The 26,998-nt window shown below is 42.5% G+C and overlaps 1 protein-coding gene across 2 annotated transcripts in view; it reads right to left on the minus strand.

Moving 5' to 3' along the window:
• tarbp1 (TAR (HIV-1) RNA binding protein 1) overlaps positions 1-26,998 on the minus strand; it is a 226,972-nt gene that overhangs the window by 97,042 nt on the left and 102,932 nt on the right. For both annotated transcript variants that reach the window (XM_055639264.1, XM_055639265.1), the window contains exons 16-22: positions 26,683-26,944; positions 26,262-26,444; positions 11,637-11,836; positions 8,763-8,834; positions 7,088-7,208; positions 3,380-3,490; positions 2,814-2,963 (exon numbers count right to left, since the gene is read on the minus strand). In XM_055639264.1, coding sequence (XP_055495239.1) covers positions 2,814-2,963; positions 3,380-3,490; positions 7,088-7,208; positions 8,763-8,834; positions 11,637-11,836; positions 26,262-26,444; positions 26,683-26,944 — 1,099 coding nt within the window. The remainder of the gene's footprint in view (positions 1-2,813; positions 2,964-3,379; positions 3,491-7,087; positions 7,209-8,762; positions 8,835-11,636; positions 11,837-26,261; positions 26,445-26,682; positions 26,945-26,998) is intronic.

Below are 26,998 nucleotides of genomic sequence, written 5' to 3' on the forward strand. Positions count from 1 at the left end.
CATTTTGTGTCTATCTTCGGTTTAAACCAACATCTGCAGTTCCTTCCGACACCATTAGCCCCCTGGCAAGTATTCTAGACTAAAAGTGAGTGTTCACTAACTCCGTGGGGTAGTCAAACTCAGATGACACATATTAGTGAGACGATCTCAAATAATGATGAGCCAATGTCAAGGAAGGAAATTAGAGACCAAAGTGGCATGTTTTCCAATCCACATGATTTCAAACATCGAAATTCTTTACTTCTCCTGACGCCCTATATTCTGCAAGTGCCACAAAGACACATACCTGTGCATTTGTCACCACCACAAGGCTGTGCTCTCAGCCACAGTTTGTAGATGACACCACCGTAATGAGCTGGATCTCGAACAATGATGAGACAGAATGCAGAGCTTAGTAACATGCTGTCAAGACAACAATTTCTTCCTCAAAGTCAGCACAATGACAGAGTTAGTTAGGATGCAGGGTGGAGTACATGATAGAGTCAGCATCAATGAGTGGAGATGCTGGAGAGGAGATGGTCGAGAGCTTCATGTTTCATGGTATAAACATCACCAACAATTTGTCCTAGTCCAACCACGTGGACACTATGCACAATAAATCACACCAATGTTTTTACTTTCTCAGAAGACTCAGGAAATTCAGCATGTCTCCAATGTCTCTGACCAATTTTTATAGATGCACGATAAAAAGCATGTTTTCAAGATTCACAACAGCTTGGTATGCAAAACTGCTCTGCCCAAGACCACAAGAAATTGCAGAGATGTCAATGCAGCCCAGTCCATCACGCAAACCAGCCACCCTCCCATCGACTCCAACGTTGCCGCAGGAAGCCAGCCAACATAATTAAGGACTATTCATATCCCGGCATTCCTTCTGCTCGCCCCTCTTCCATCGGCCAGCAGACACAAAAGCTTGAAAGCATGGATACAATTCAAGAATAACTTCTCCTTCGTTTTCAGACCATTGAATTGATCCCTCAATTATTAATGATGAATTTCTTATCTTCCTATCTACCTCCTTGCGTCCCTTGCACTTTTTAATCTGCACTTTCTCTAATACTACAACATTATATACTGCACATTGTTCCCTCACTCCTCTGCACTGCCTGTTATACATGTATGGTATGATTATACTCATGTATGTACGATTTGCCTGGATAGCATGCAAAACAAAGTTTTTCACTATACCTCATCACGAGTGACAATAATAAACCAATACCAATGCTATCAATACGAATACCAGTACTAATCCAAACTCAATTACATAAATTTCCCCTAATGCCCTCCATCCTTTAGATTTCATTCTAAATTCTACTAGTTTTCCCATCCCTGGGCCACATTGGCCTTTCATATCCCATCTGTTATAACATATAACATATAACAATTATGGATATAATTACAGTTATAACACATGATTGTCTCCTAACTCCATAGTTTTTAAATACTCAGCCTTTATTTACAAATCCCACAGTCAACTTGCCTGAACTTTTCACTGTAAACTTCTACAGCAGAAGAACCAACGTCAAATTCCCTATGTATGCTATCTTAGTTCAGCAACCTTCTGTGAAATCTTATAAAAAGCCTTTTGATAATCCAGATGCATCACGTTAACTAGTTTCCTTCATCTATTCCGCTGGACATGTCTTCAGAAATCTCCAATGGATTCATCAAACATGAATTTCCTTTTCTTAATATCAATGTTTCTTCTGCTCAATCATATGACTACGTTCTGAGTGCCTTTATATCCTCATTGGTGCTCTATTCCTGCTCTAACTTGGGATTCAAAAGCTCTGGTGACGTTAGCATTTATTGCTGTCAAGAAGATCCGTCCCCTTGAAATGCTGCAGTCATGGGCGGCACAGTGGCAGAATTGCTGCCTTACAGTGCCAGAAAACCCGGTTCGATCCTGACCTCGGGTGCTGTCCGTATGGAGTATGTACGTTCTGCCTGTAACCGCGTGGGCTTTCTCCTGGTGCTCCGGTTTCCTCCCATGCTCCAAAGATATACAAGTTTGTAGGTTATTCGGCTTCTGTAAATTGTAAATTGTCTCTAGTGCATAGGATGATAATGTGAGTGTACGGGGTGATCGCTGGCTTATGTGGATTTGGTATGCTGAAGGGCATGTTTCCGTGCTGTGTCTCTAAAGCCTAAAGTTCATTTGATGAAGTTGTCCCCATAGTGCTGTTGGGGTAGGACTGTAGATCCAGTGACAACAAAGCACTGGTGATACATTTACCAGTCACAATTGTGTGTGTATAGGACATACCCTGCAAATGGCATTGGTCAAATGCACCCGATGGTCCTTTCTGATGTCTTCAGCTTAGCAGAGTAATGGCAGGAACTTAGAGATATTAGTGTTTAGTTTAGATGATGTTACCAATCAAACTTGCTAACTTACCATCACTGTTACTCAGGGCAACAAGTGGCAAATATTATGTCCTTGGAAAGTTATGAAAACATTAAAAATAAATTAACTTATTATTAGCTCTTAAAAGATCAAGTGTTTGAAGAATCATATTTTAGGCCTATTTCCGATAATTATTTTCCATTACAAATATGTAACTGGAAGGAATTTATACTAATGGGTGTGACTGAACCTTTTTTAAAATCAAGTTCAATACTTCCAATATTGGCACATTTACAGCAAAATGAAACAGTCCAGGAAAGTAAATTCAGAAGCAGAAGATTTTGAGGAAAATTAATGTCCTTCAGAATGCACCTCAGTGTTTGTCATGTGTTGGTAAATAGATTACGAGAGTAATGTGAGGAAATAAATGGGAATTATTAGATATAATCAATACTGCGTTACTTACATAACTGAAGCATTTCCAGAAAGAATCAATAAATTCTGGACACTTCTGTAGTACCAAGATGATGAACCATTCGATTAAGTATTTTACAGATGCCTGGTTATCACTCAAGCCAGATCTGAAGACAGTTTCAATAATGCCAATCAGAAATACCTACGAGATAATATTGATGTAGTGTTAACTCAAGCACATGGGAATTTGATCAACAGAATGTCAATTGCTATATGAAAGAAAACTTGTTTAGGCATGACTAAAATAGAAAACATTGTGGAAATTGGCTTTATTAACCACTGACCTAACTGAATATAATTTGCTTTGCATCAGAATTCTATTAGTGTTTTTAATGAGCAATTACCAATGCTATCTTCTGCATCAATTAAAATCACCAGAGGATAAGAAATCAATTATTTAAAAAGTGGTGTATCTTCAAAATGGGAATAGCTATGGGAAAAATAAAAAGGGTCATATTCAGATACTAAAATTGGAAAAGATTCAAATTACTTCATGCTTAAATACTTTTAGTCTCATTGTGCACATAAAATACCATCCCTTGTCTGATAATACCTTACCTTATCCAACTGGGGGAGGAGCACGAGCAGTGTTTGCCAAATTCTGTTCTTTAGTCGATGCATCATGGAGTTTACATAATAACGGCCTTTGGTATTCCTCAGTTCATCTTCCTGTGAATAGGTCAAATTGTACAATTTGGCAACTTCTGGAAATTAAACATTCAGGGTATTTGCACAACAAATCCAAAAAGATGATGGAAACCATTCTGTACCCATTTACAGTGTGAATGATTTTATGATGGCGGCGCTGGCTATTAAGATGGCGGCGCTGGCTTAACAGCTGCGGCCCACCTGCAGTCCGTCTGTTTTTTTCTTTTGTTTTTGTTCCTTGTCATGTTTTAGTTAATTTTGTTTTATTAAGTTGTGTATGTGTGTGGGTGGGGTGGGAGAAACATACTTTGGCCTCTTCCTTCGGGGGATGCGACTTTTTCTTCGGTCGTGTCCCCCGTCTCCGTCTGCGCCGAGGCCTAGTGGTGGGGCTGGCGGCAGCGGAGCTGTGGCGGCGGTGGCGGAGACCTGACCCGGCTGGAGCTGTGGCGGCAGCAGCAGCAGCGGCGGCGGAGACCTGACCCGGCTGGAGCTGTGGCGGCAGCAGCAGCAGCGGCGGCGGAGACCTGACCGGGCTGGAGCTGTGGTGCAGGCGGCGGCAGCGGCGGCAGAGACCTGACAGGGCTGGAGCTGTGGTGCAGGCGGCGGCAGCGGCAGCAGCAGCGGAGACCTGGCTCAGCACCGAGGCTTTGGCGGCGCCGGCGGCAGCGGAGACCTGGCTCGGCCCTGGAGCTGTGGCGGCGGCGGCGGCAGCGGAGACCTGGCTCGGCCCTGGAGCTGTGGCGGCGGCGGCAGCGGCAGCGGAGACCTGGCTCGGCCCTGGAGCTGTGGCGGCGGCGGCGGCGGCGGCGGCGGCAGCGGAGACCTGACTCGGCCCTGGAGCTGTGGCGGCGGCGGCGGCAGCGGCAGCGGCGACCTGGCTCGGCCTCTGAGCTGTGGCGAGGCAGCGACCACCCGCGGAGTTCGAGCCGTCGCCTCGGCGCAGAAGGAGAACATAGAGGGAAGAGCCAGAGACTTTAAGTTTTTGCCTTCCACCACAGTGAGGAGGTGTTTGGTGAACTCACTGTGGTGGATGTTAAATTTGTTATGACTATGTGTTTTGTCATTTTTTTTAAATTATATGTATGACTGCAGGGAAACAGAATTTCGTTCAGACCAAATGGTCTGAATGACAATAAACGAATCTAATCTAATCTAATCTAATGAACAGAAAGGACATACAATTACAATTCTATGAAAGGTAACCTATCAATTCCGAAGAAACTTGCTACCTAAAACTTAACATGTTCTGTTTTTCTAAAATTCTGATGAAAGGTGCTGAACATGAAATGTTATCTGTTTTTTTAAAAAATGTTCATAGATGGGGGTATTTATTGCATTTATCGATGGCATTTATTGCCAATCATTAATTCTCAAAGAGGCAGTGAACAGTCAACCACATTGAGTACTAGAGGCTGGGTAAAAATAGTAGATTTCCTTCCCTGGACATTGATGAAACATGAATTTTTTATGGGAATCCATTGAACAAATCCATCATGATATAATTTGATATAATATTTTCATGGGAATCCACTGAACTTAGTCATTTTGATATGTTCAATTTTAGTTAAGATCTGCACATATTTTGTCTTTGCTCTGATGTCATTGTGCCAAAATAAAGCATTTTAAACATTACTACTGCAAATCATTGACAATTCAGTGATCCTACACCCTGATTAAACCCTTTATCCTGTTTTTTTCCATCCACCTATCCAATCTAATCTTCATCCCACAATGCAGAGCCAATATAGGACACAGCAGTCAAACAAACATGCTGTTTCAAGTGTAAACTTTTCCTCAAGGGCTCTTTACATGCATGTGCATTGGAATTTTTGCATGTTTCAGATGGGAATCCTTGACATCGCATTTACTAAATGGCAAACTCCCATTTTCTTGTGAAATAGACAACATGTATGCCCATGACCTACTGACAATCATCTGTAAAGCTCACCCAATATTAATGTTATTAAGCATATAGCTTTTTCAATTCTTGCCAGAGGTGTTAGACTTCAGAATATGGATAAATATTTTAAAGGATTCATAATTAATCTACTGATTTATGAACATGTTGCCAGGACTCCCTGAAGAAATCATTTTCTGGGAAAAATAAAGGTTGAGATAATGGGTTTACCAAGACAGCCCTGCTTGTGGTTCTTAGGGAGGGATATAATCCTTATCAGTGTTGGGGCTGGGGGACCATGAAGTTGATGGTTGTGTTGGAATAGCTCCAGAGGAAATGTGATCAATGATTAGGAGAAAATGGATGGATGTATGAGGAAGTGTCAGAGATCTGGTATTCAGCCTCTGTGAGGTAGAGAATAGTTTCCCAAACAACAACTGTTCAGAATGGTTCTTAATGAGCAGAGCACTGAAGTTCAAAGGGAGGTTGATCAGAATGTAGATCTTTCATACAGATCAGCTATGGTTAAGAAGTCTTGGTCTCCACCACACCACTGAATACCCCTTGTTCAAGTTTAAGTTCAAGTGAGTTTATTGTCATGTGTCTTGCTTTGCTTCAGCACAAAAGAACATAGTAGGTTACACAAAAAAGCTGGAGAAACTCAGCGGGTGCAGCAGCATCTATGGAGCGAAGGAAATAGGCAACGTTTCGGGCCGAAACCCTTCTTCAGACTGATCGGGGGCGGGGGTGGGTGGGGACAAGAAAGGGAAAAGGAGGAGTAGCCAGAAGGCTGGGGGATGGGAGGAGACAGCAGGGGGGCTGAGGAAGGGGAGGAGACAGCAAGGACTAACAAAATTGGGAGAATTCGATGTTCATGCCCCCGGGGTGCAGACTCCCCAAACGGAATATGAGGTGCTGTTCCTCCAATTTCCGGTGCTGCTCGCTGTGGCCATGGAGGAGACCCAGGACATAGTAGGCACTGATTACAAAACACATGAATAAATAAACTGATGAAGTGCAAATAACATATAATGGGTTATTAATGTTCAGAGTTTTGTTCGAGCCAGGTTTAATAGCCTGATGGCTGTGGGGAAGTACCTATTCCTGAACCTGGTCGTTGCAGTCTTCAGGCTCCTGTACCTTCTACCTCAAGGTAGCAGGGAGATGAGTGTGTGGCCAGGATGGTGTGGGTCTTTGATGATACTGCCAGCCTTTTTGAGGCAGCGACTTCGATAAATCCCCTCGATGGAAGGAAGGTCAGAGCCGATGATGGACTGGGCAGTGTTTACTACTTTTTGTAGTCTCTTCTTCACCACCACCTTTCTGTAATTTAAACATGTTATATTTCTAACTTATCTCCGTTTTGACGAAGGTTATTTGACCTGAAAGGTGAATTCCATTTCTCTGTCCACAAATGCTACCTCACCTGCTCTGTATTTCGAGCATTTGCAGGTTTTTTTTGTAGTATGACCACAATGAGAACAATTGTTTTCTAAAATGGATTTTCAATACAACACATAATAACTGTAAAGAGATCAGATATTCTCGTCAACTCCTCTGTCCTGGAAAAGTTCTGCTATGCTGTTAAACCATTCTACTCCCTACAGATATCCTAGTACAGTGCTTTGTAAAGAATCATTATTCCTGGTAAAAATGTCATGTCAATACAATGTACAGCATTGTACACAATGTGCAAAATTGTGCAAAGTAAAAAAACTTACTTTCTCAAGAAGTTTTTTGACCAGATTCTCCATGAATTTCCTGTGCAACAAATTTGATCCATTCAATTGACAGAGGAAGTTAATGGCCCAAATCCGCACAGATTGATCATCGCGGTTTTCACTGAATTGGGGGGGAAAAAAACTTTTTTAAAGGAATTATCCAGTTGATTTATAAAATCTAGCTAATGGTTGAACCGCAGACTGCAGATACTGGAATCAGGTGCAAAGAAAGAGGCGCTGCTGGAGGAACTCAGCAAGTCGGACAGCATCTCTGGAGGGAAATGGGTAGTCAACGTTTGTGGTCGGGACCCTTCATCTGGATCAGATGAAAGGTCTCAAATTGAAACATTGATTGTCCCTCCACAGATGCTGCCCAACCTGCTGAGTTCCTCCAACAGCTCTCCTTTTTTTGCTCTTGATAATAGTTTATCAAATTATTACTTTTTAAATAATCAAGAAGCAACTTCATGATAAGAAAATCATAAAACCTGTTGATCTGAGAGCAGTTATATTTTGTTTTGTTTTCTTGGGCTATGCATCAATATATAATTTGTGTACCCATATGAATGACCAACCCTTAGGTGCCTGCTCATGGCATTCCAACATGGCTGGTAGAAAATCGACACAAATATTCTATGCAATCTCCAATCTTACATGTGTGGAGCAGGAGAAGATAGGTGAGGTTCACAATAAATATTTTCCCCCTGTTTTTTTAACCACGGAGAAAGACATGAAGACGAGAAAACTTGGGAAAGTTAATGGTGATATCTTGTGGGTAGTCCATATTACAGTAGAGTACATGCTGTATACCTGAAAAAGAATGAAGGTAGATAAATCTCCTGGATCTAATCAGATATATCCAAGGACACGGTGGGAATCTAAAGAAGAAATTTCCAGTCCTTGCAAAGATATATGAATCATTATTAGACATGGATCAGATGCCAGTAGATTGAAGGGTGGGTAATATTGTGCCTCTATTTAAGAAGGAATGCAAAGGAAAACCTGGGAATTATACAGTGGTAGGAAAGCTAGTGGAGAGGATTCTGAATGATATGATGGAAATATTTTTGGAAAGGCAGGGTATAATTAAGGATGTTTAAGAAAGAATGCAGATGCTGGAAAAATCGAAAGTAGACAAAAGTGCTGGAGAAACTCAGCGGGTGAGGCAGCAGCTATGGAGAGAATTAATAGGCGATGTTTTGGGTCGAGACCCTTCTTCAGACTGATGTTGGGGGGGGGTGAAAGAAAGGAAGAGGCAGAGACAGTAGGTTTGTGGGAGAGCTGGGAAGGGGAGGGGATTGGTGATAATTTTCCAATGTTCTATAGACTCAGGATCAGTTCCTGTGGATTGGAGGGTAGCTAATGTTATCCCACCTTTTAACAAAAGGCGGGAGAGAGAAAACAGGGAATTATAGACCAGTTAGCCTGACATCCGGAAGGAAACTGAAGCACTCATACGGGTTAAGTGGAGAATGTCTAAACACCACACACACAGCACTGGAAGTCAGAATTGAACCAGGGTCGCAGGAGCTGAGACAGCAGCACTATCTGTTGCACCACTGTGGCTTTGTGAATGTGCCAAAATTGTTTCCAAATTCACAAACTATTCCCAGTATCCAAATGAGCTGTTCTTCTACGGGACTGTGAAAAATTCAGTGGACAACTATTCGCTTACTTTTCAGTTGCCATGTTGGCTGTACAATCATCTCCCAATAGCTCTATGTAAGTGTGTACATCTTGGATGAGCCTAAATGAAAAAAAAAGATATGACAATTCAAATCCAGTGAATAACAACGATATATTTATTATATATAAAAACCAAAAAGCAGAACATTTAAAAATTTGTATTTGATTTATACCGTGTGCGAATGTGGCGCCGACGAATGAGAGGCCAAAGCCAAAGAACGGAATGGAAACAAGGCCGAAACGACAATAAACCGAAAGAGTCCGAACACGAAACTCCTACTAACCGAAAGGATGGGACGCCTAAATGCAAACTAGTTGAAAGGGCGGGGCGCCTAAAACCCAAGGAACCGAAAAGCTGCGTCGTCTAAAAGCAAACTTACCGAATGGCTGCTCTGTCGAAACGCCACCTACCCGAAAGGCGGTGTCACGTACACGCCAAAGGACCAACTGCCGCTCACAGAAAAGTCCAATAACGGACTTGACGTTGCCGGGGGACGGGACTTGTCAGCGATTGGTCCAGACCCCCTCGCCCATCACATCACTGTGAAGGCATGGACATTGTCCCAAACCTCCGCTCCACCAGACCCGCAGCCCGTGGAGGGTGGCCGTGGGAGAGGGCTGTCCCGAGCGATGCACACCTTCGGCCACTTTCAACTTGGTGCTTGGGTTCAGATTTCCCAGTCACCTATGGCTTGTGTGGGAAAATGAGCCCCACCCTCCCGTCTCCCCCTTCTCTCTCCCCTTGTTTATCCTTCTCCCTGGTTACGCTCTTGCTTCCAATGTAGGTACTGTTTTAAAGGTTTTGAGATTTTCCTTAATCCGAATCATTAATGCCATGTTATGGCCTCTTTTGGCCCTTCTAATCGTCCACTTGAGTTATTTCCTCCTTATGGGCCTGACCCATGGCGACCTTTTAGGCAACTGCAGGAGACTATAGTCGCCACACATCTGGCGACCATGGTCACGGTGTGTGCATGACCACATGGTCGCCACATGTTCGTGGGTAGTTGCCGGGGAGTCGCCTTCATGGTTGTGAGGAATTCCCGCATTCTGGGAACTAGTCGCGGCCTCATTATAGTCGGCGCAAATTTTTCAACATGGAGAGTAGCGAGAATTCTCGTGCCCTAGGTGGGCCGCCAGGAGGTCCTAGTGGGTTGCCAGGAGGTTGAAGGTTCTCTTAGGTTCTCGTAGGTTGTAGCCGGTGCTGACCGGTGAACTTCAATGGCTCATTGGGGGAAAAAAAACTTAAGCAGTAGTTTTCAGAACCAAGGATAACCAACCGGTAATGTTAATGTCCGCCGAGCTTCACAGCTGTGTATCTCTGGCTTCTTAAAAGTTAGAAACATAGAAAATAGGTGCAGGAGTAGGCCATGTGGCCCTTCGAGCCTGCACCGCCATTCAATATGATCATGGCTGATCATCCAACTCAGTATCCTGTACCTGCCTTCTCTCCACACCCTCTGATCCCTTTAGCCACAAGGGCCACATCTAACTCCCTCTTAAATATAGCCAATGAACTGGCCTCAACTACCTTCTGTGGCAGATAATTCCAGAGATTCACCACTCTCTCGGTCCTAAAAGATTTCCCCCTTATCCTTATCCTTAAACAGTGACCCCTTGTTCTGGACTTCCCCAACATCGGGAACAATCTTGCTGGCTGTATCGAAGGGCCGAATGGCATACTCCTGCACCTATTGTCTATTGGTCCTTTACTTTCCCATCCTCATCCCTCCTCTTTACCGGAACATGCCAGTTCGATGAACTGGCCTTTAAACAACTTGCCCAATAACAACTGCTCTCAGTGTACTCTCCCAAGCTCCTGTCTAATAACATTGTAGCTTGCCTTTTTCCAATTTAGCATCTTCCTGCAAGCGACAGCTTTCTCCCTGTTCAAAATAATCTTAAATCTTATGGAGTTGCAATCACTATCCTCAAAATGCTCTTTCACTGTAACACCAGTCACAGGTCATCAGCCTGGCCAGGCTCATTTTCCAACACAAGGTCCAGTATGTTCACTTAACGGGCCGGACTATCTACATGCTGTTTCAAGAAACCCCCTTAGATACACCACACAAATGTTGCCTCACCTAAGCCTTTGGCACTGAGCAAGTCCCAGTCAATAATGAAGAAGTTAAAGACAACCCTGTCGCTTTGGCATCTTTCCGTAATCCATCGATATATCTGTTCCTTTATCTCCCGATTGATATTGGGAGGCCTATAATACAATCCCATTAGAGTGCTTGCATCTTTCTTATTTCTAATCTCTACCCATATCCCTTCAGTGACAAACCCTCCAGTATGTCTTCTCTGAGTGCCAAGTGACAGTCTCCCTAATTAGTAGCACAATTCCTCCACTCTTTTGCTTCCCTCTGAGATCACATCTGAAACCCTGAAACTTTGAGCTGCCAATTGTGTTCCTCTCGCAAACATGTTTCCACAACATCATAGCCCAAAGCACCAAAGTTCATCTGCTTTCTACTTAATACTCCTTGCTTTGAAATAAACACTCTTCAACCCATCAGCGTCATCATATTCCTTCGCCTCTCCCTGCCTGTCCATTTTTTGAGAGTTTCTGGTCCTAACCTGTAATTTCCCACCTGTGCATCCAATTTCTGACCCACTACTCTGGTTCCCACCCTGCTACCTCTCTAGTTTAAACCGTCGCAAATAGCACTAGCGAACCACCTCGCAAAGATATTGGTTCCCCTCCATTTCAGATGCAACCACTTGTGCAGGTCACCTCTGCCCCAGAGAGATCCCAATGGTCTAAAAATCTATTAAAAACAATTGAAATTGAATTTAACAATAAGATACATAATTTCTTTGGAGAATATATTTCTTAAAACTACGTTCTTCACTTTACCTTTGATCCTTCCGAAAAACAGGCCCAAATAAACAAGCTTCTACAAAGAGATCCACGTGGAGTTCAGCGCTCATGAAAGAATTTGGGAGGGAATCGTTGGTACCAGAACCAGGAGACAGCCATGTTTGGCAGCAATGAATAATTAGTACATTGAAGACTCCAGTTTTGGATTGTGAAATGTTAAGCAACTTGCTTATAATCTGCAAAAGGACAGAAAAATTGAAATTGCATTTTTACAAACTGAGTCCGAAAACACTTCACGGCCGGAACTGTCACAATGTGGGTAACAGAAGCAAATTAGGTACAGAGTAAGACTCCACAAACAACAGAGAGATATATGACCTGATGTTATTTCATTCAAATTAGTCAACGGATATATGTTAGACACCTGTAAAACATTGCTATTCTCTTTCATATGGTGTAATGGGAATTGTAACATTGATAGGAAGGCAGACTGGGTCATAATTTTAAATTAGCAGTTGAAAGGCAATGATGTTTCAATTTAAATATGTTCAGGTCCCAGGACGGGCTTGATCTCATAACCTTCTGACTCAAATGTGTGTTCTGCCATACGTCAATGCAGACTATTAGACATAAAATAGACTGAAAGTCCACAGGATTTTGAAAGCAGGATAACCTTTCAAGTAGAGGCTCTTCATCAGAATACGCTAGGTATTTCCTGTCAAAATATGAACATATTTTATTTTCAAAATGTCTAAGAGGTTAAATATTTTTCAAAAATAATTTTTAGAGGAAATAGTTGGTTTAGATTTGTCCTGAAATGCATTACTTATATTTGCCAGTTGTTTTCCTATCCTTGCACCCTGGATGTCCTGCATCCGAGTAGGTAGAACAATTTTTGCAAGTATGTTGCCATTATGTCCCAAGCATATAGGAAAGTGTCTGCTCCATGGCTCCTTCACAATGCAATTTCTTCATTTGTAATATACAGACCAACATGCTCGCAAACAGGTAGATATAGGAGTACACTCAATACAATCAGGAGGACAAAAAGAGGACATGAATGGATCTTGCAGACAAGGTAAAGAAAAATCCTACGAGATATAAGATAGATATAAGAGTAAAAAGGTGGCTGAAGAACGTCCTCTCAAAGATCGATATGGCTCTTAGTGTAGAGCTGCAATAAATGGGGAGATATTAAATTAATATTTCTTATCATATTTACTGTGGAGAAGATCATGCAAGCTAAAGAATTGAGCACACAAGTTGAGATGTCTTAGACTATATATGAATTACCAAAGGATAACAGGAGGGGAATGGAACTGGGTGATGGGACTAAGGAAGTGAAACGACTTTCTTTGTTGATTAAAAATAATAAGGTGCATAGAATCAAAACCCATAGCGACCTGTGACATGACCTAATTGCCTGGGGTGGATGGCCTTCTGCTTCCTTTGTTTTCAATTTAGTGATTTTGAATCCTGCAATCAATTAAAACTTCTAACCTAGAATGTTAATTGTTTAATACATTTGGAAGTATGGTGGCTCGATTTATTGATTCGTATCAAGCACTTTGAATTCCCCACTATATGTTACAGACACAAATAATGGAATTAATCCCAACAAGGAATCAGAGAATGAAGCAAGATTCTGTCTTGCACGTGATGCATGTAAATGCAAGGCAATTACGGGTTATGTAACAAGTGAAAGAACCCCCTCTTCTTAGCATGGTCCCAAAATAAACACGCTTGCAGTGTGTGGGATTCTCTGCATATTGCATGATCGAGGGGCAATTACACATTGATGCAAGGAGAATTATTTCGAATTCTAACTATTTCAGATTAACCATTAAACTTAATAGGATCACTGGCTTGCTTAATAACAAGTTTTCATTTAAAATCTGACAACTTTACTTTTGGTAATTAGCTCAACATGTCATTGCCTGGTATTCACTTGGTTTGAATCACATATTAATAGGCATTTTGTGCTAATTTCATGTCATTACACCTGACTTCGAACATGCTACAATTGCATACCAGCTTACAATGTTAAAATTTAAGTGACTACCTAATTGCTTTAGAAAAAACTTGTTAATTTACAAGAATTACTGTGCATTTTAGACTATAAAATAATTTCAAAAGTCTGTAGAATTGGTAACAATCTGCCAATTACCAGGCCTAATTTACTCTGGTTCTCTCCAAAGTAAAATGTGCTTCACTCATGCTATTAGCCATTTCCATTATATTTATTATACCACTAAAATGACTGTGCACTTAAGTTATTTCCACTCCAATGTCAATATCTATTTTGACTTGAATGTAAAAAGTAAGTTAATCAAACAGATTTGCCACTAAGTATTGGGTTTTTCAGCAGCATTGCAATTTTTCTGCAGCTTAATTTGATTGTACTTTGCATCGCTGAGCATCCATTCTGTCAATTAAATATTTGTTCTGGGGCCATCATACATTACACATTCACTGGCAATGTTTTGAAAATAACTCTCCTATTAATTTTACTTATTTCACAGCTAGCTTAGGGGTGAAATATAACTGGCAAATGATAAACTACTTATTTTGTATGGCTGCCTCACATGGCTCTAAAAGAGAAATCACCGTATAACAGGCTGTTGCATATTCGGTTTACATAAGTAAAATCAATTTAGGACAGTGCTTTATATTAGGACCAGAAAATTATATCACAGAGGGTCGTCTGTACATGGAACGAGCGGTCAGAGTAAGTGTTAGAAGTACAATTACAACATTTAAAAGACACTTGGACAGATACATGGATAGAAAAGATTTGGAGGGATATGGGCTAGGCACAGGAAATTGGGACTGTCTCAGTTAAGCAACTTGCTCGGCATGGACAAGTTGGGCTGAAGGGCCTGCATCTGTGCTGTGCAGCTTTATGACTTTCTATGACTATGTTTAACTGATGTCTTAGCTAATTAACAATATAAAGGCATCAATTAATAAAGATGACTTAAATATGGTCCCAGATATGGCAGGACAAGAAATGTGCCTCAACGCATATGGGAGTTTGTTGATGGCGAGAATGTTACGAGTTTTTACCATCTTAAAATCACTGGCTCCGAGTCAGTATGTTGTGGTTTAGGTTTATTATTATTCTCACATGTTCCAAGGTACAATTAAAACCTTTGTTTTGCATTCTATCCAAACATATCAGATATATCATGCAATCGTCAAACTCAAATACAACAGATAGAATAAAGGGGAAGATACAAGGTGCAGAATATATGCATGATTGTCTCCAACTCTGTTAGCCTGTTTTCTTTCCACTGATACCGCCTGACCTGTAGAAACATAGAAAATAGGTGCAGGGGTAGGCCATTCGGCCCTTCGAGCCTGCACCGCCATTCAATATGATCATGGCTGATCATCCAACTCAGTATCCCATCCCTGCCTTCTCTCCATACCCCCTGATCCCTTTAGCCACAAGGGCCACATCTAACTCCATCTTAAATATAGCCAATGAACCGGCCTCAACTACCTTCTGTGACAGAGAATTCCAGATTCACCACTCTCTGTATAAAAAATTATTTACTCATCTCGGTCCTAAAATAATTCCCTCTTCTCCTTAAACTGTGACCCCTAGTTCTGGACTTCCCCAACATGGGGAATAATCTTCCTGCATCTAGCCTGTCCAACCCCTTAAGAATTTTGTAAGTTTCTATAAGATCCCCCCTCAATCTTCTAAATTCTAGCGTGTACAAGCTGAGTATCCAGTGTGCTTACAGTATTTTCTCTTTGCATTTTTGGAGGTTAAAACTGAAAAGCAGGGATGTTATGATCATGAATACTGTATACAGTTCTGGTTCATCATATAATGTAAGAGATTGAAGCACTGGGGATGAAAGCAGAGAAATTTACCAGGACGATCTGAAAAAGGTGAGGTCATACAAATAAAAAAAAGAACATATTGCGTCTCTTTTCTCTTGAGAATAGAAGGTTGAGGTCCATGTAAATGTACGTAGGTCCACCACCGATCTTTCGGCACCCTAGGTTGTAGAGCGTTTCTGGATTAACTGTTTTGCCAGACCAACAGGTCACAGACTCTGAGAGGACCATAATGGTATCAGAACGGTCCGCCTAGGCTGCTGAGGAGCCAAGATATCGGCTCACAGAGTCGGCTGCAGTAGTCGGCTATGGGAACGGATCTTCCGGCTCTGGCCGGGCCAGAGTTCCAGAACCGCTACAGAAATGAGGCCCTCCAATCAGTGAGGAGGATTTCAAGTGCACTCTCATAATATTGTCCAGATTAAAGGAGACGCCGGATCACCAGTTGCTGGAAAATCGGTATTGGATCTGTAGCAGGAAGAATGACGGAATGAGTAAAAAAAGTATGATTTCTGTAATATATATCTCATGTAATACAATTTATTCTGCATCCCCAGGTTACAATAGGAGTCCATACCTGTGGACTGTTCACACGTAAACTATTTGTAAGTCAGAAACAAATTCCAGTATGTGGGAGTGGAACACAGAAACAGCTGCTAGACACAAAATGCTGGAGTAACTCAGCGGGACAGGCAGTATCTCTGGATAGAAGGAATGGGTGACGTTTCGGGTCGAGACTTTTCTTCAGACTGAATCAGGGAAGAGGAAGATACAGAGATAAGGAAGTGTAAGGTGTGAAAACAAGACAAAGGGGATGAGAATCAAGGAAAATGTACAATAAATCATTGTTAGCTAGGAGAAGGTAAGAACAAAACAAACAGAGATGAAATGCAAACAAGGACAGTCAGACAAGTCAGAGAACTTGGAAGGGGGGAGGGATGGAGAGAGAGGGAAGGCAAAGGTTATTTGAAGTTTAGAGAGGTCAAAAGTCATACCGCTGGGTTGTAAGCTGCCCAAGCAAAATATGAGGTGTTGTCCTTCAATTTGCGCTGAGCCGCACTCTGACAATGGAGTAGGCCCAGGACAGAAAGGTCAGTGTGGGAATGGGAGGGGCAGTTAAAGTGTTGAGCAGCTGGGAGATAAGGTAGGTTTAGGCGGACTGAGCGGAGCTGTTTGGCGAAGCGATCGCTGAGTCTGCGCTTGATCTCGCCGATATAAAGGAGTCCAAACCTGGAACAGCGGATACAGTAAATGAGGTTGGAGGAGGTTCAAGTGAACCTCTGCCTCACCTGAAAAGACTGTCGGGGTCCTTGGATGGAGTCGAGGGGGAAGGTATAGGGACTGGTGTTGCATCTCCTGCGTTTGCAGGGACAAAGTACCTGGGGAGGGGGTGGTTTGGGTTGGAAGGGATGTGTTAACCAGGGAGTTGCGGAGGAGGTGGCGAAAATCGCCACCTCCAACGGGAACCAACCACTCGCCACCCCTTTCCGCTTTCTGCAGAGACCATTCCCCCCGCAATTCTCTGATTAACTCGTCCCTTCCCACCCAAACCACCCCTTCCCAGTGTACTTTCTCCTGCAACCGCAGGAGATGCAACACTGGTCCATAAGTTGGGTGTTTGTAAATTGGGGGAACTTGTAAGGTTTTCTAGGAAGTCATGCCTCTGAACAATCTCAATATTTAACTACATCACAAAAATATAAAATACAGTAGGTGCTGGAAACTTACAATGCTCAGTTGTTTGGGTTACATTACAATTACTTTACATAGAATGACAATGTGGACCTTGACTGTTCAAATCAAAGCTGCTGTAGTGTTTGCAGTGTGGTAGGAAAAGCATTAAATGGAGATCAATAGCTCTATTTTGTGCCAACAAATATACTGAGTATAAACCTATTGCCCTGACTAACACGGCAGCTGAAAAAAGCAATGTGACAGCAGAATCTCATCATGTGAATATAAAGTACTGAGGGAGAGGGAAGAAAACAATAACTAGATTAAGATACTTATTTATCACCTGTGGAGAAAATTGTATACTACAGCCAGAAATAAATGGGAAATTAAATTCAGAAAAATTTACTTCATAGTACATCAAAACTTTAGATGAAATGGCCATTAGTTAAAAAAAGATTAGTGCTCGGTAAAAATGAGAAGTGAAAACAAAATTCTAATATAATGAAAATATTATTGCAGAGTCTCTCCAGAAAAAAAGATGTAAATCTATAACTGAATTCATGAATAATTCAGCAGTAGTCATTAGAAGCGAATTAGGTCATGCCCAAAGCTAATTTGTGGAGAGATTGATGAACACTCAAATATTCCCCGGTAACAGTAGACAGTTATCAGCTACATTTTTTTTGCAGTTTAAGATATGGAACAATAAATACTGTGAAAGCACGACCTTATCTGAAATGACATAATTGAGATTTTATGAAGGCTATCTGAGTCTAATTGCATAATTCCAACAAATATTTTTAGTCATCTAGGGAAAGATGACAGGTCTTTTTTAAGATTAAATTTTCACTGCCAGATTATGCCTTCATGATTAAGCTACCAAACAATTTAATACATAAAATCAAAAATAGCAGCAAGAGGCCTTCAATAACTGGTACTGCTTTGGAGGATGCAGTCTTCATCAACATCAATTACAATATGGAGGCACCATATAATCCTTGAAGCCTTTCCATTAACTTAACACACAAGAAAACTCTTTTCCCTAAAGATTTCCCCCCCTAATGCATTTCTTACATGCTGATTTTCCCAGGTTACAAAATACTTGTGCAGGATTGAATCAATATGCCATTTACGGCAAGCTTGAGATCATTTTTCCTTCCTGTGAGAAAACATCTGGAAATAATTGACTTCCTTTTTGCAGCTTTTTGCAAATCGAGACAATAATGCTTCTAAAAGCATGTAAATCAATTTTTACACCGCCAATGATACATTTACTGTGAAGATACACAATTAGAGTTTAAACATTCCTCTTGAGATTTAAGCCATTCCTCTCAGAGGAATTTGCTTATATGGTATTGGTGTTGATTGATGGCAGACAATTGCATTTAGATCTATAGCTGGTGTACAGTAACCGGTAACCTGGTGTACAGGTCGAGCTCCTTCTTCAGAGTTTCTTACAGTTTCTTACGGCTGGGTCCAGTTGCCGTCGTGGTAGCTCCGCGGGGACTCTGCGTATTTTTAACTTGCATGTTCATTTTAAATTTATTTCTAAGTAATAACACTCTAGCACTAACAACGTACGACCAGGAAACTCTCGTAAAACTAAACTTTAACGTAACCGGAGACTTTTTAAACACTGTACTCACCGATCCAGCGTGGCCGGCAGAGATCATAAGAGCGCGGCGCTGCAACAACAATGGGAGCGCGGCTCCGAGAAAAACCCAGAGAAAACATCAGGGTAAGCGGCGGGGTGTGGGGGGGGGGAGATTCGAAATAGGCTGAGAGCCCAAGCCTTCCATCCACCTCTGCTCAGCATTCTTCTGGTGAACGTCCAGTCCCTGGAGAACAAGCTGGATGACCTCAGGGCGAGGATCAGATTCCAGCGGGACATAAGGGACTGCAACATCGTCTGTCTGACCGAGACATGGCTGACCCCGCTGGTGCCAGATCAGGTAATCTGCCCAACCGAGTCCTTCACTGTTTACCGTCCCAACAGAACGGAAGAATCTGGGGAATCCAAGGGTGGAGGAGTCTGCTTCATGACCAATAATAACTGGTGCAACCCTGGCAATATTAAGACGCTTTCTCATTCCTGCTCGCCGGACCTGGAGCATCTGACGATCTCATGCCGTCCATTCTACCTTCCCTCGTGAGTTCAGCTCAGTGATCATCACAGCCGTCTACATACCACCGCATGCGGACCCAGAAGTGGCACTATCGGCCCTACACGTTATCGTGTTATCGACATGGAAGTGGCAGCGCTGCCTGGTAGCTGCAGCTTGCTTGCAGTCTGTTTTTTCTTTTTTTGTTGTTTTCTTTTGTCTGTTTTAGTTAAAGTTAGTTAAATTTAGTTTATTAGGTTGTGTATGTGTGGGGGTTGGGAGAAACAGGGTTTTAGTCTCTTCCTTTGGGAGGAGGCAACTTTTTCTTGTCGTGTTCCCGTCTCCGTTGAGGCATAATGGCGGAGCTGGCAGCCTCAGGGCTGGGACAGCGTTCCGGCGGCGGACCCAACTTCGGAGGCCCGGCCGCGGGCCCAGTGGACGGTAGCGTCTGGAGCTCGCAGGTCAGGGGTTAGTGACCTGTTTTTCTGGAGCTCCCGCAACAACAGCTGCGTCCGCTGGATTGGAGGGCGGCAGCTTTGGCAGCTTCGACCACCCCGGGCCGCGGAGTTTGAACCAACCCATTCGCGGAGCACGGTTGAGCCGCGGGACTTACTTACCATCACAACATCGGAGGCCTGGATCGCCTCAGCGCAGAGGGAGAACAAGGAGGGAAGGGACAAGGACTTTAAGACTTTTGCCTTCCATCACAGTGAGGAGGTGCCTGGTGAACTCACTGTGGTGGATGTTAAATTTATGAATATTGTGTGTTTTGGTTATTTTTATTATATGTATGACTGCAAGGCAACGAAATTTCGTTCAGACCGAAAGCTCTGAATGACAATAAAGGATACTTTGACTTTATGTCGACACCAAAACAAGAACCCTGATGCGGCTATGGTGGTGGCTGGAGATTTTAATAAATCAAATTTCAAAAATGCCATGCCGAACTTTTGCCAACACATCACGTGTGCCACCAGGGGGGAAAGAACTTTGGACCACTGCTATACGCCATTCAGGAAAGGATACAAGGCCGTTTCACTCCTGGAAAATGTGACCACGCTGCAATTTTCCTGCTGCCGGAGTATAAACAACGGATAGTACGGGAAGCGGCAGTGACGAGGGACGTAAAGCGGTGGTCTGACCAGTCAGAGGCCATGCTGCAGGATGCACTGACCGATGTCGACTGGAATATGTTCCAAGCAAATTCCAGTGATGTCAGTGAGTTCGCGGGAGCGGTAACGGACTTCATTGCAACAATAGCCGATAACATCGTCCACACGGTAAGGGTTAGCATATTTCCTAATCAAAAACCCTGGGTGGACAGGTCCATTCGCATTGCCTTGAATGCTCGCACCGCTGCTTACAACTCTGGCCTGGCATCCAGAAATATGGACGACTGCAAGGTAGAGTCCTACAGACTGCGAAGGGTGGTGAAGGACGCAAAAAGGAGGTACAGGGACAGGATGAAGTCGCAGATGGAGCAGCAGGACACCAGACGCCTTTGGCAGGGGCTACGGACAATAACTAACTACCGGAGCAGCCCCCCCCTCACCCGGAAGTGCCAGCACCTCCCTAGCTGATGACCTGAACTCTTTCTATGCACGATTTGAGACGGGCAACATCACCCCTAGCTCGCCGGCTAACGACAACCGCCAGCGTGCTGGCTAGCGAGACTGGAGGGAAGTTCTCCGCTGGGGATGTGCACACATTCTCGTTGTCTGAGCACGACGTGAGGAGGACTCTGACACTTATGAACACGAGGAAAGCTGTCGGCCCAGATGGTATATCTGGGCAAGTACTTAAGTCTTCTGCTACTCAGTTTGCTGCAGTGCTCACCACAATATTCAACCTCTCCCTGGCCAAGATCCCTGCCTGCTTCAAAAGATCCATCATTGTACCTGTACCAAAGAATGCCTCTACAGCTTGTTTGAATGACTACCGTCCCGTGGCCCTCAGTTTGGTAGTCATGAAATGCTTCGAGAGACAATAGACAATAGGTGCAGGAGTAGGCCATTCGGCCCTTCGAGCCAGCACCGCCAGTCAATGTGATCATGGCTGATCATCCCCAATCAGTACCTCGTTCTCCCCAAATCCCTGACTCCACTATTTTTAAGAGCCCTATCTAGCTCTCTCTTGAAAGCATCCAGAGAACCTGTCTCCATCGCCCTCTGAGGCAGAGAATTCCACAGACTCACCACTCACTCTCTGTGAGAAAGTGTTTCCTCGTCACCGTTCTAAATGGCTTACTCCTTATTCTTAAACTGTGGCCCCTGGTTCTGGTCTCCCCCAACATCGGGAACATGTTTCCTGCCTCTAGCGTGTCCAAGCCCTTAACAATCTTATATGTTTCAATTAGATTCCCTCTCATCCTTCTAAACTCCAGAGTGTACAAGCCCAGCTGCTCCATTCTCTCAGCATATGACAGTCCCGCCATCCCGGGAGTTAACCTTGTAAACCTACGCTGCACTCCCTCAATAGCAAGAATGTCCTTCCTCAAATTAGGGGACCAAAACTGCACACAATACTACTGGTGTGGTCTCACTAGGGCTCTGTACAACTGCAGAAGGACCTCTTTGCTCCTATATTCGATTCCTCTTGTTATAAAGACCAACATGCCATTCGTTTTCTTCACTACTTGCTGTACCTGCATGCTTACTTTCATAGACTGATGTACAAGATCCCGTTGTACTTCCCCCTTTCCCAACTTGACGCCATTTAGATGGTAATCAGCTTTCCTGTTTTTGCTACCAAAGTGGATAACCTCACATTTATCCGCATTAAACAGCATCTGCCATGCATCTGCCCACTCCCCCAACCAGTCCAAGTCACCCTGCATTCTCGATGAGAATGCATTCTCGAACGAGCGCGGTGGGTACAGAACCACATCTGCGCCTTCCTCCCTTGCAACATGGACCCACTACAGTTTGTATACCGTCCGAACAGATCCACGGACGATGCGGTCTCCCAGGTTCTGCACACCGTTCTCTATCACCTTGACAGCCAGAAGGGGGGCTATGTGAGGATGCTGTTCAGCCTTCAATACGATAGTCCCCACCAGACTTGCTGGGAAGCTGCTGGAACTGGGGCTTAACACTCCCCTGTGTGCCTGGGTCCTGGACTTTCTCACCGCCAGGCCCCAGGTGGTCAAGATGGGAGGAAATACATCGAACACCCTCACCCTGAACACAGGATCCCCCCAGGGTTACGTCCTCAGCCCCCTACTGTACTGTACACACATGACTCTGTGGCCAGGTTCAGCTTCAACTGTATAATCAAGTTTGTTGATGACACTGTGATGGTGGGGCTGATCTCCGATAACAATGAGAAGGCCTACCAGGAGGAAGTGGCTGATCTGGCACTCTGGTGTCAGGACAACAGTCTCCTCTTGACTGTCATAAAAACTAATGAGCTGATTATGGACTTTAGACGGGCACAACATCCGAGGACATATATGCCACTGGAGTAAATGGGGTTACTGTGGACAGGGTGAGCTGCTTTAAATACCTGGGAGTCCACATCACGGAGGATCGGACATGGACATCACATGCTGCCGCACTGGTGAGTAAGGCAAGGCAGCGCCTTTACCACCTCAGGCAACTGAGGAAATTCAGAGTCTCTCTGAGGATCCTTCAGTGCTTCTACTCAGGGGCTGTAGAAAGCATCTTGTCCGGCAACATCACAATTTGGTTTGGGAACTGCTCTGCCCAGGACAAGAAGGCTCTGCAGAGAGTAGTGCGTTCGGCCGACCGCACTATGGGAACCATATTTGCCCCCCTGCAGGAACTATACATCAGAAGGCGCAGATCCAGAGCCAGCAACATTATGGGGGACCCCTACCACCCCAGCAACGGACTGTTCCAGCTGCTACGGTCAGGCAAACGCCTCCGCTGTCATGCTGTGAAAACAGAGAGGATGAGACGGAGTTTCTTCACACAGGCCATCAGGACTGTGAACTCTTATCTCACCAGGGACTAATTTACTGTATCAATTTACTGTTGTGTTGTGTCTTTTTTAAATTGCTGGGGGGTTTTCTAATATGTAAATACTGATTCTGTTCTATTCTGTTCTGTACTTTTTTGCACAATCCGCAGGCTTTGCCACTTTCATTTCACTGCACATCTTGTATGTGTATGTGACAAATAAACTTGACTTGACATGACTTGACTTAAGACTTTGAAGAAGGGTCTCGACCCGAAACGTCACCCATTCCTTCTCTCCAGAGATGTGCCTGTCCCGCTGGGTTACTCCAGCATTTTGTGTCTATCTTCGATTTAAACCAGCATCTGCAGTTCTTTCCTACACATTTGGTGTAAAACGGAGTGGTTGTAGGTAAATAGTGGTCCACATTTGGCTATGGATAATGGAGTTGTACAGTGAGCAAAGATTACTGCATAGTGAACCGAGGCAGATTGTACTCAACACATTTTCACAAGACAGCACCTTCATTTTCTATTTATGAGGGATACAGCTACATTGCAGCATGGCGATTGAAGGCAATTACAGTAGGTGCAACCCAAAGCTTTCTTTGCAAGTTGTATCCCACTAATTCCTTCGAGGGCACCCCAGTTAATTACATTTTCTGTGGTGACCGGCCGAACAGTTTTCAGACCATGGTTGATTCTTGGTCTACACCTAGACGGACCACAATCTGCTATTGGTGAGATATGGTGAGAAGGATGGAATGGGGTACTGAATGTGAATGATCAGCCATGATCACAGTGAATGGCGGTGCTGACTCGAAGGGCCGAATGGCCTACTCCTGCACCTATTGTCTATTCACTTACATCAATCATGTCCTGCAATTCATAAAAAATGTCGATGGCCTGCTTTCAGCTATAACCATCCTTGCCCGCTATTCATCTCCACTTGCTGCAGCCTATTATACACCTTAAATGGCTGAACTGTCATTAATCTATGCTAGCTGTAGACAGCTATACACAATATGAACTGAAACATTAACACAAACATAATGTTCTTCCAGCATTTTGGTGGCTGCTTTTCAAACAGGTATTGGAAGTGAAACACACATAGTATACTTTCTCAAAAAGTGATTCTCTCTCCCTAAAAATTAATGTTAGTGTCATCTTAAACATCACAGATCATCACTCTGACCAAAATTTGCTTGTATAAGTAGTTCTGCTCTCATGCTTGTTTCCACAACTTGAATTGAAATGCAATTGATGAATTAGTGGTTATAATGCAATTTCCATTGGGAACTAGAAAACCATTTAAAAGTTACTTTGGAAATTGGCAAATGCTGTCTTAGAAATAAAAACGTTTCCATCTAGACTACAGTAATCAGATACCACTGTCTCTTAAAAACACAGCTGCTACTTTCACCGCAGGCCATTAAAATTGACAAGCAATCACTTGTATTGACAGTAGTGCATTATTACTCTATTCAACAATGTAACATACAGCCTTTATTATTTTTTAACTTGCAGCAACAAAAATAGACGTTATAGCTATTAAAAAGATTTTAATGTTTGAAAATCCTGCAGAGAAAAATAACATTGTTATTGCAAGTCTTAAATTCTCCGGCCCTTAACCCCATTTTCCCTACTGACACAATAGTCTTTATAATGCAATTTTCAACAACACAAAGGTTCTTAGCAATGCAACTATAACAGAACTACCTGAATATTTAATACCATGAGTCTGCTGCCTTACACTTGGGTGAATCTGATGCAAGTTGATTATTATATTAAGATGTAATAGTGAAGCCAGTAATACCCATCACATCAGTATATTTAGGTGAAGATCATAAACTTGCAGTATCATATTTGAGCATAAGCAGTTCTGTTGTGTTCATAGGCATGTATTATCAATTTTGCAAAAACTATGGTGCTAACTTAATTCACATCTCATCATCTATTTGAAGCCTCCAAAGTTTTAACATTTTATTTCTATGTGTTGTTAGATTCAACTGGTAATTAAATAGTCACTGAATAGTTCAGAGATATCTCCCACAAATTACTCAAGATATATTTACTTAAACAAAACTGGAAAATGTGCCAGGCAACATTGTTGGTGGATGAAACAGAGTTAACCTATTGATATTGAGGACCATTCATCAAAACTTGGAAAGAATAAAATACAACTGATCTTAAGACATGGAGAAAGTAGCAAGTAGTGGAAAAGAGACGGCCTAATGAGGGGTAAAGTGAAAAAAGATTGTGAAAAAAGATGGTTGTAATTGGAAGGAGGTAATGGATCGGCAACTAGAGATCAATCTGGTAATGGCATATTAAATGATATATTTGCTATTATATTATTGACTAACACGTTATTGGTTTACAAGCAGATTTTCCAATCACTCTCTTTCATAAGATGATATATTAATTTTTCAGTGGTCTATAAAATGTCAACATGACTTGTAAAATGCAAAAATACACCATTTTATTCAGATGATTAAAGAAGAGCTTGTAAGAAGAAACTTACAATTTGTGAGCAGTCAACAGTATAAATCATGGGCACAAAGTATAAGTGTGTTTCCTTTCCCAGCCTCTCACAGCATATTGCAGGTTCTTACAGGGAATTAGAAACCGTAAAATTACATGGGGAATAATGAGTTGACTCAAAATGACCCTAGAAAGGTAATACAAATTTAGAAAAGTACTATGGCAACAATGAATTTGGAAGTGTGATTGCCACCATTCAATTGTTTTAATAAATGAGAAAGTGGAACAAATGCACAAGTGCAATAGTCCTAGAAACTATTCTAATTTTCTATGTAATCATTGGAAACATGAAATGTTTCTTTGATCTAAAACACTCTTAATGTTGTCTGTCACTGCTACCTCAAGAGACCCCTAATGTTGGAATCCTATTATGAAAGTGATTTGTCATACTTATGAAATGTTTACATCCTTAAATTTAAATCCTTTAAATTTTAACTGCAGGGGAACATTAGGGGAGCTGGATGAAATAGATTGCTCGTTCAAAGAGCTGGCAGAGGCAACATAGGCCAAACTGCATCATTGTCTTGAAAACCAAAATTCACAGGTATGAAAGATGATAAAATACATCTTACCTCCTTCAGTTTCACTCGAATGGGACATTCCTCTGTTATACCAAGCAGTTGGTGGTGAAAGGCAATATGCACAAAAGCACTTAAAGTAGGCCAAAAACGTAGCTGGTTGCTATTCAGATCCACAACTACTTTCCAAGCTAGATCAAGTGATTTGACACACAGAGATTCTTCAGACCTATAAAGCTAAACAGTTCAAGAATAATTTCTAATGGGCAATAAAACATACTCAGGTAAAATAATATTATCAGTATGATAGAATTTAAAACTGCTTTTGATATATTTTGTTTCAATAAACTCTTGTGTAGACTTCCAGAAAGATTAAAATTACTACAATAGTAGTTACACGATCAAAGTTCAGATGTTACATTTTCAGGAAAAATTCAGAGATCGCTTTCTTCTGACAAACCCTTCATTTGCTCACCTTAGGCACGACAATTCTCATGCACTGCAGAATGGGAAGTGCTTGGTCCGCTGGAACTATATTCAAAGCTTCAATGCAGGCATGGAGCATGGGAACTGCATTTTCTACATTAAGTGAAGAGAGATCACAACTCTTCTTGGCTACATGCTCATGCAATGGAACAGATTTCTTCAACATAAAATAAATGCAGACCCATTGATCATGAACATACTGTGTAGACACCTTTCCCCAGCCCTTCACTGAAGATCCATCCTCAAAAAATCTAAAGGAAAAGAGAAGAATTGGTTTATTTTTAAAACCTGGAACAATACAGCAT

Source organism: Leucoraja erinacea, chromosome 8 (genome assembly GCF_028641065.1).
Source record: "Leucoraja erinacea ecotype New England chromosome 8, Leri_hhj_1, whole genome shotgun sequence".
In the NCBI taxonomy this organism is placed as follows: Eukaryota; Metazoa; Chordata; class Chondrichthyes; order Rajiformes; family Rajidae; genus Leucoraja; species Leucoraja erinaceus.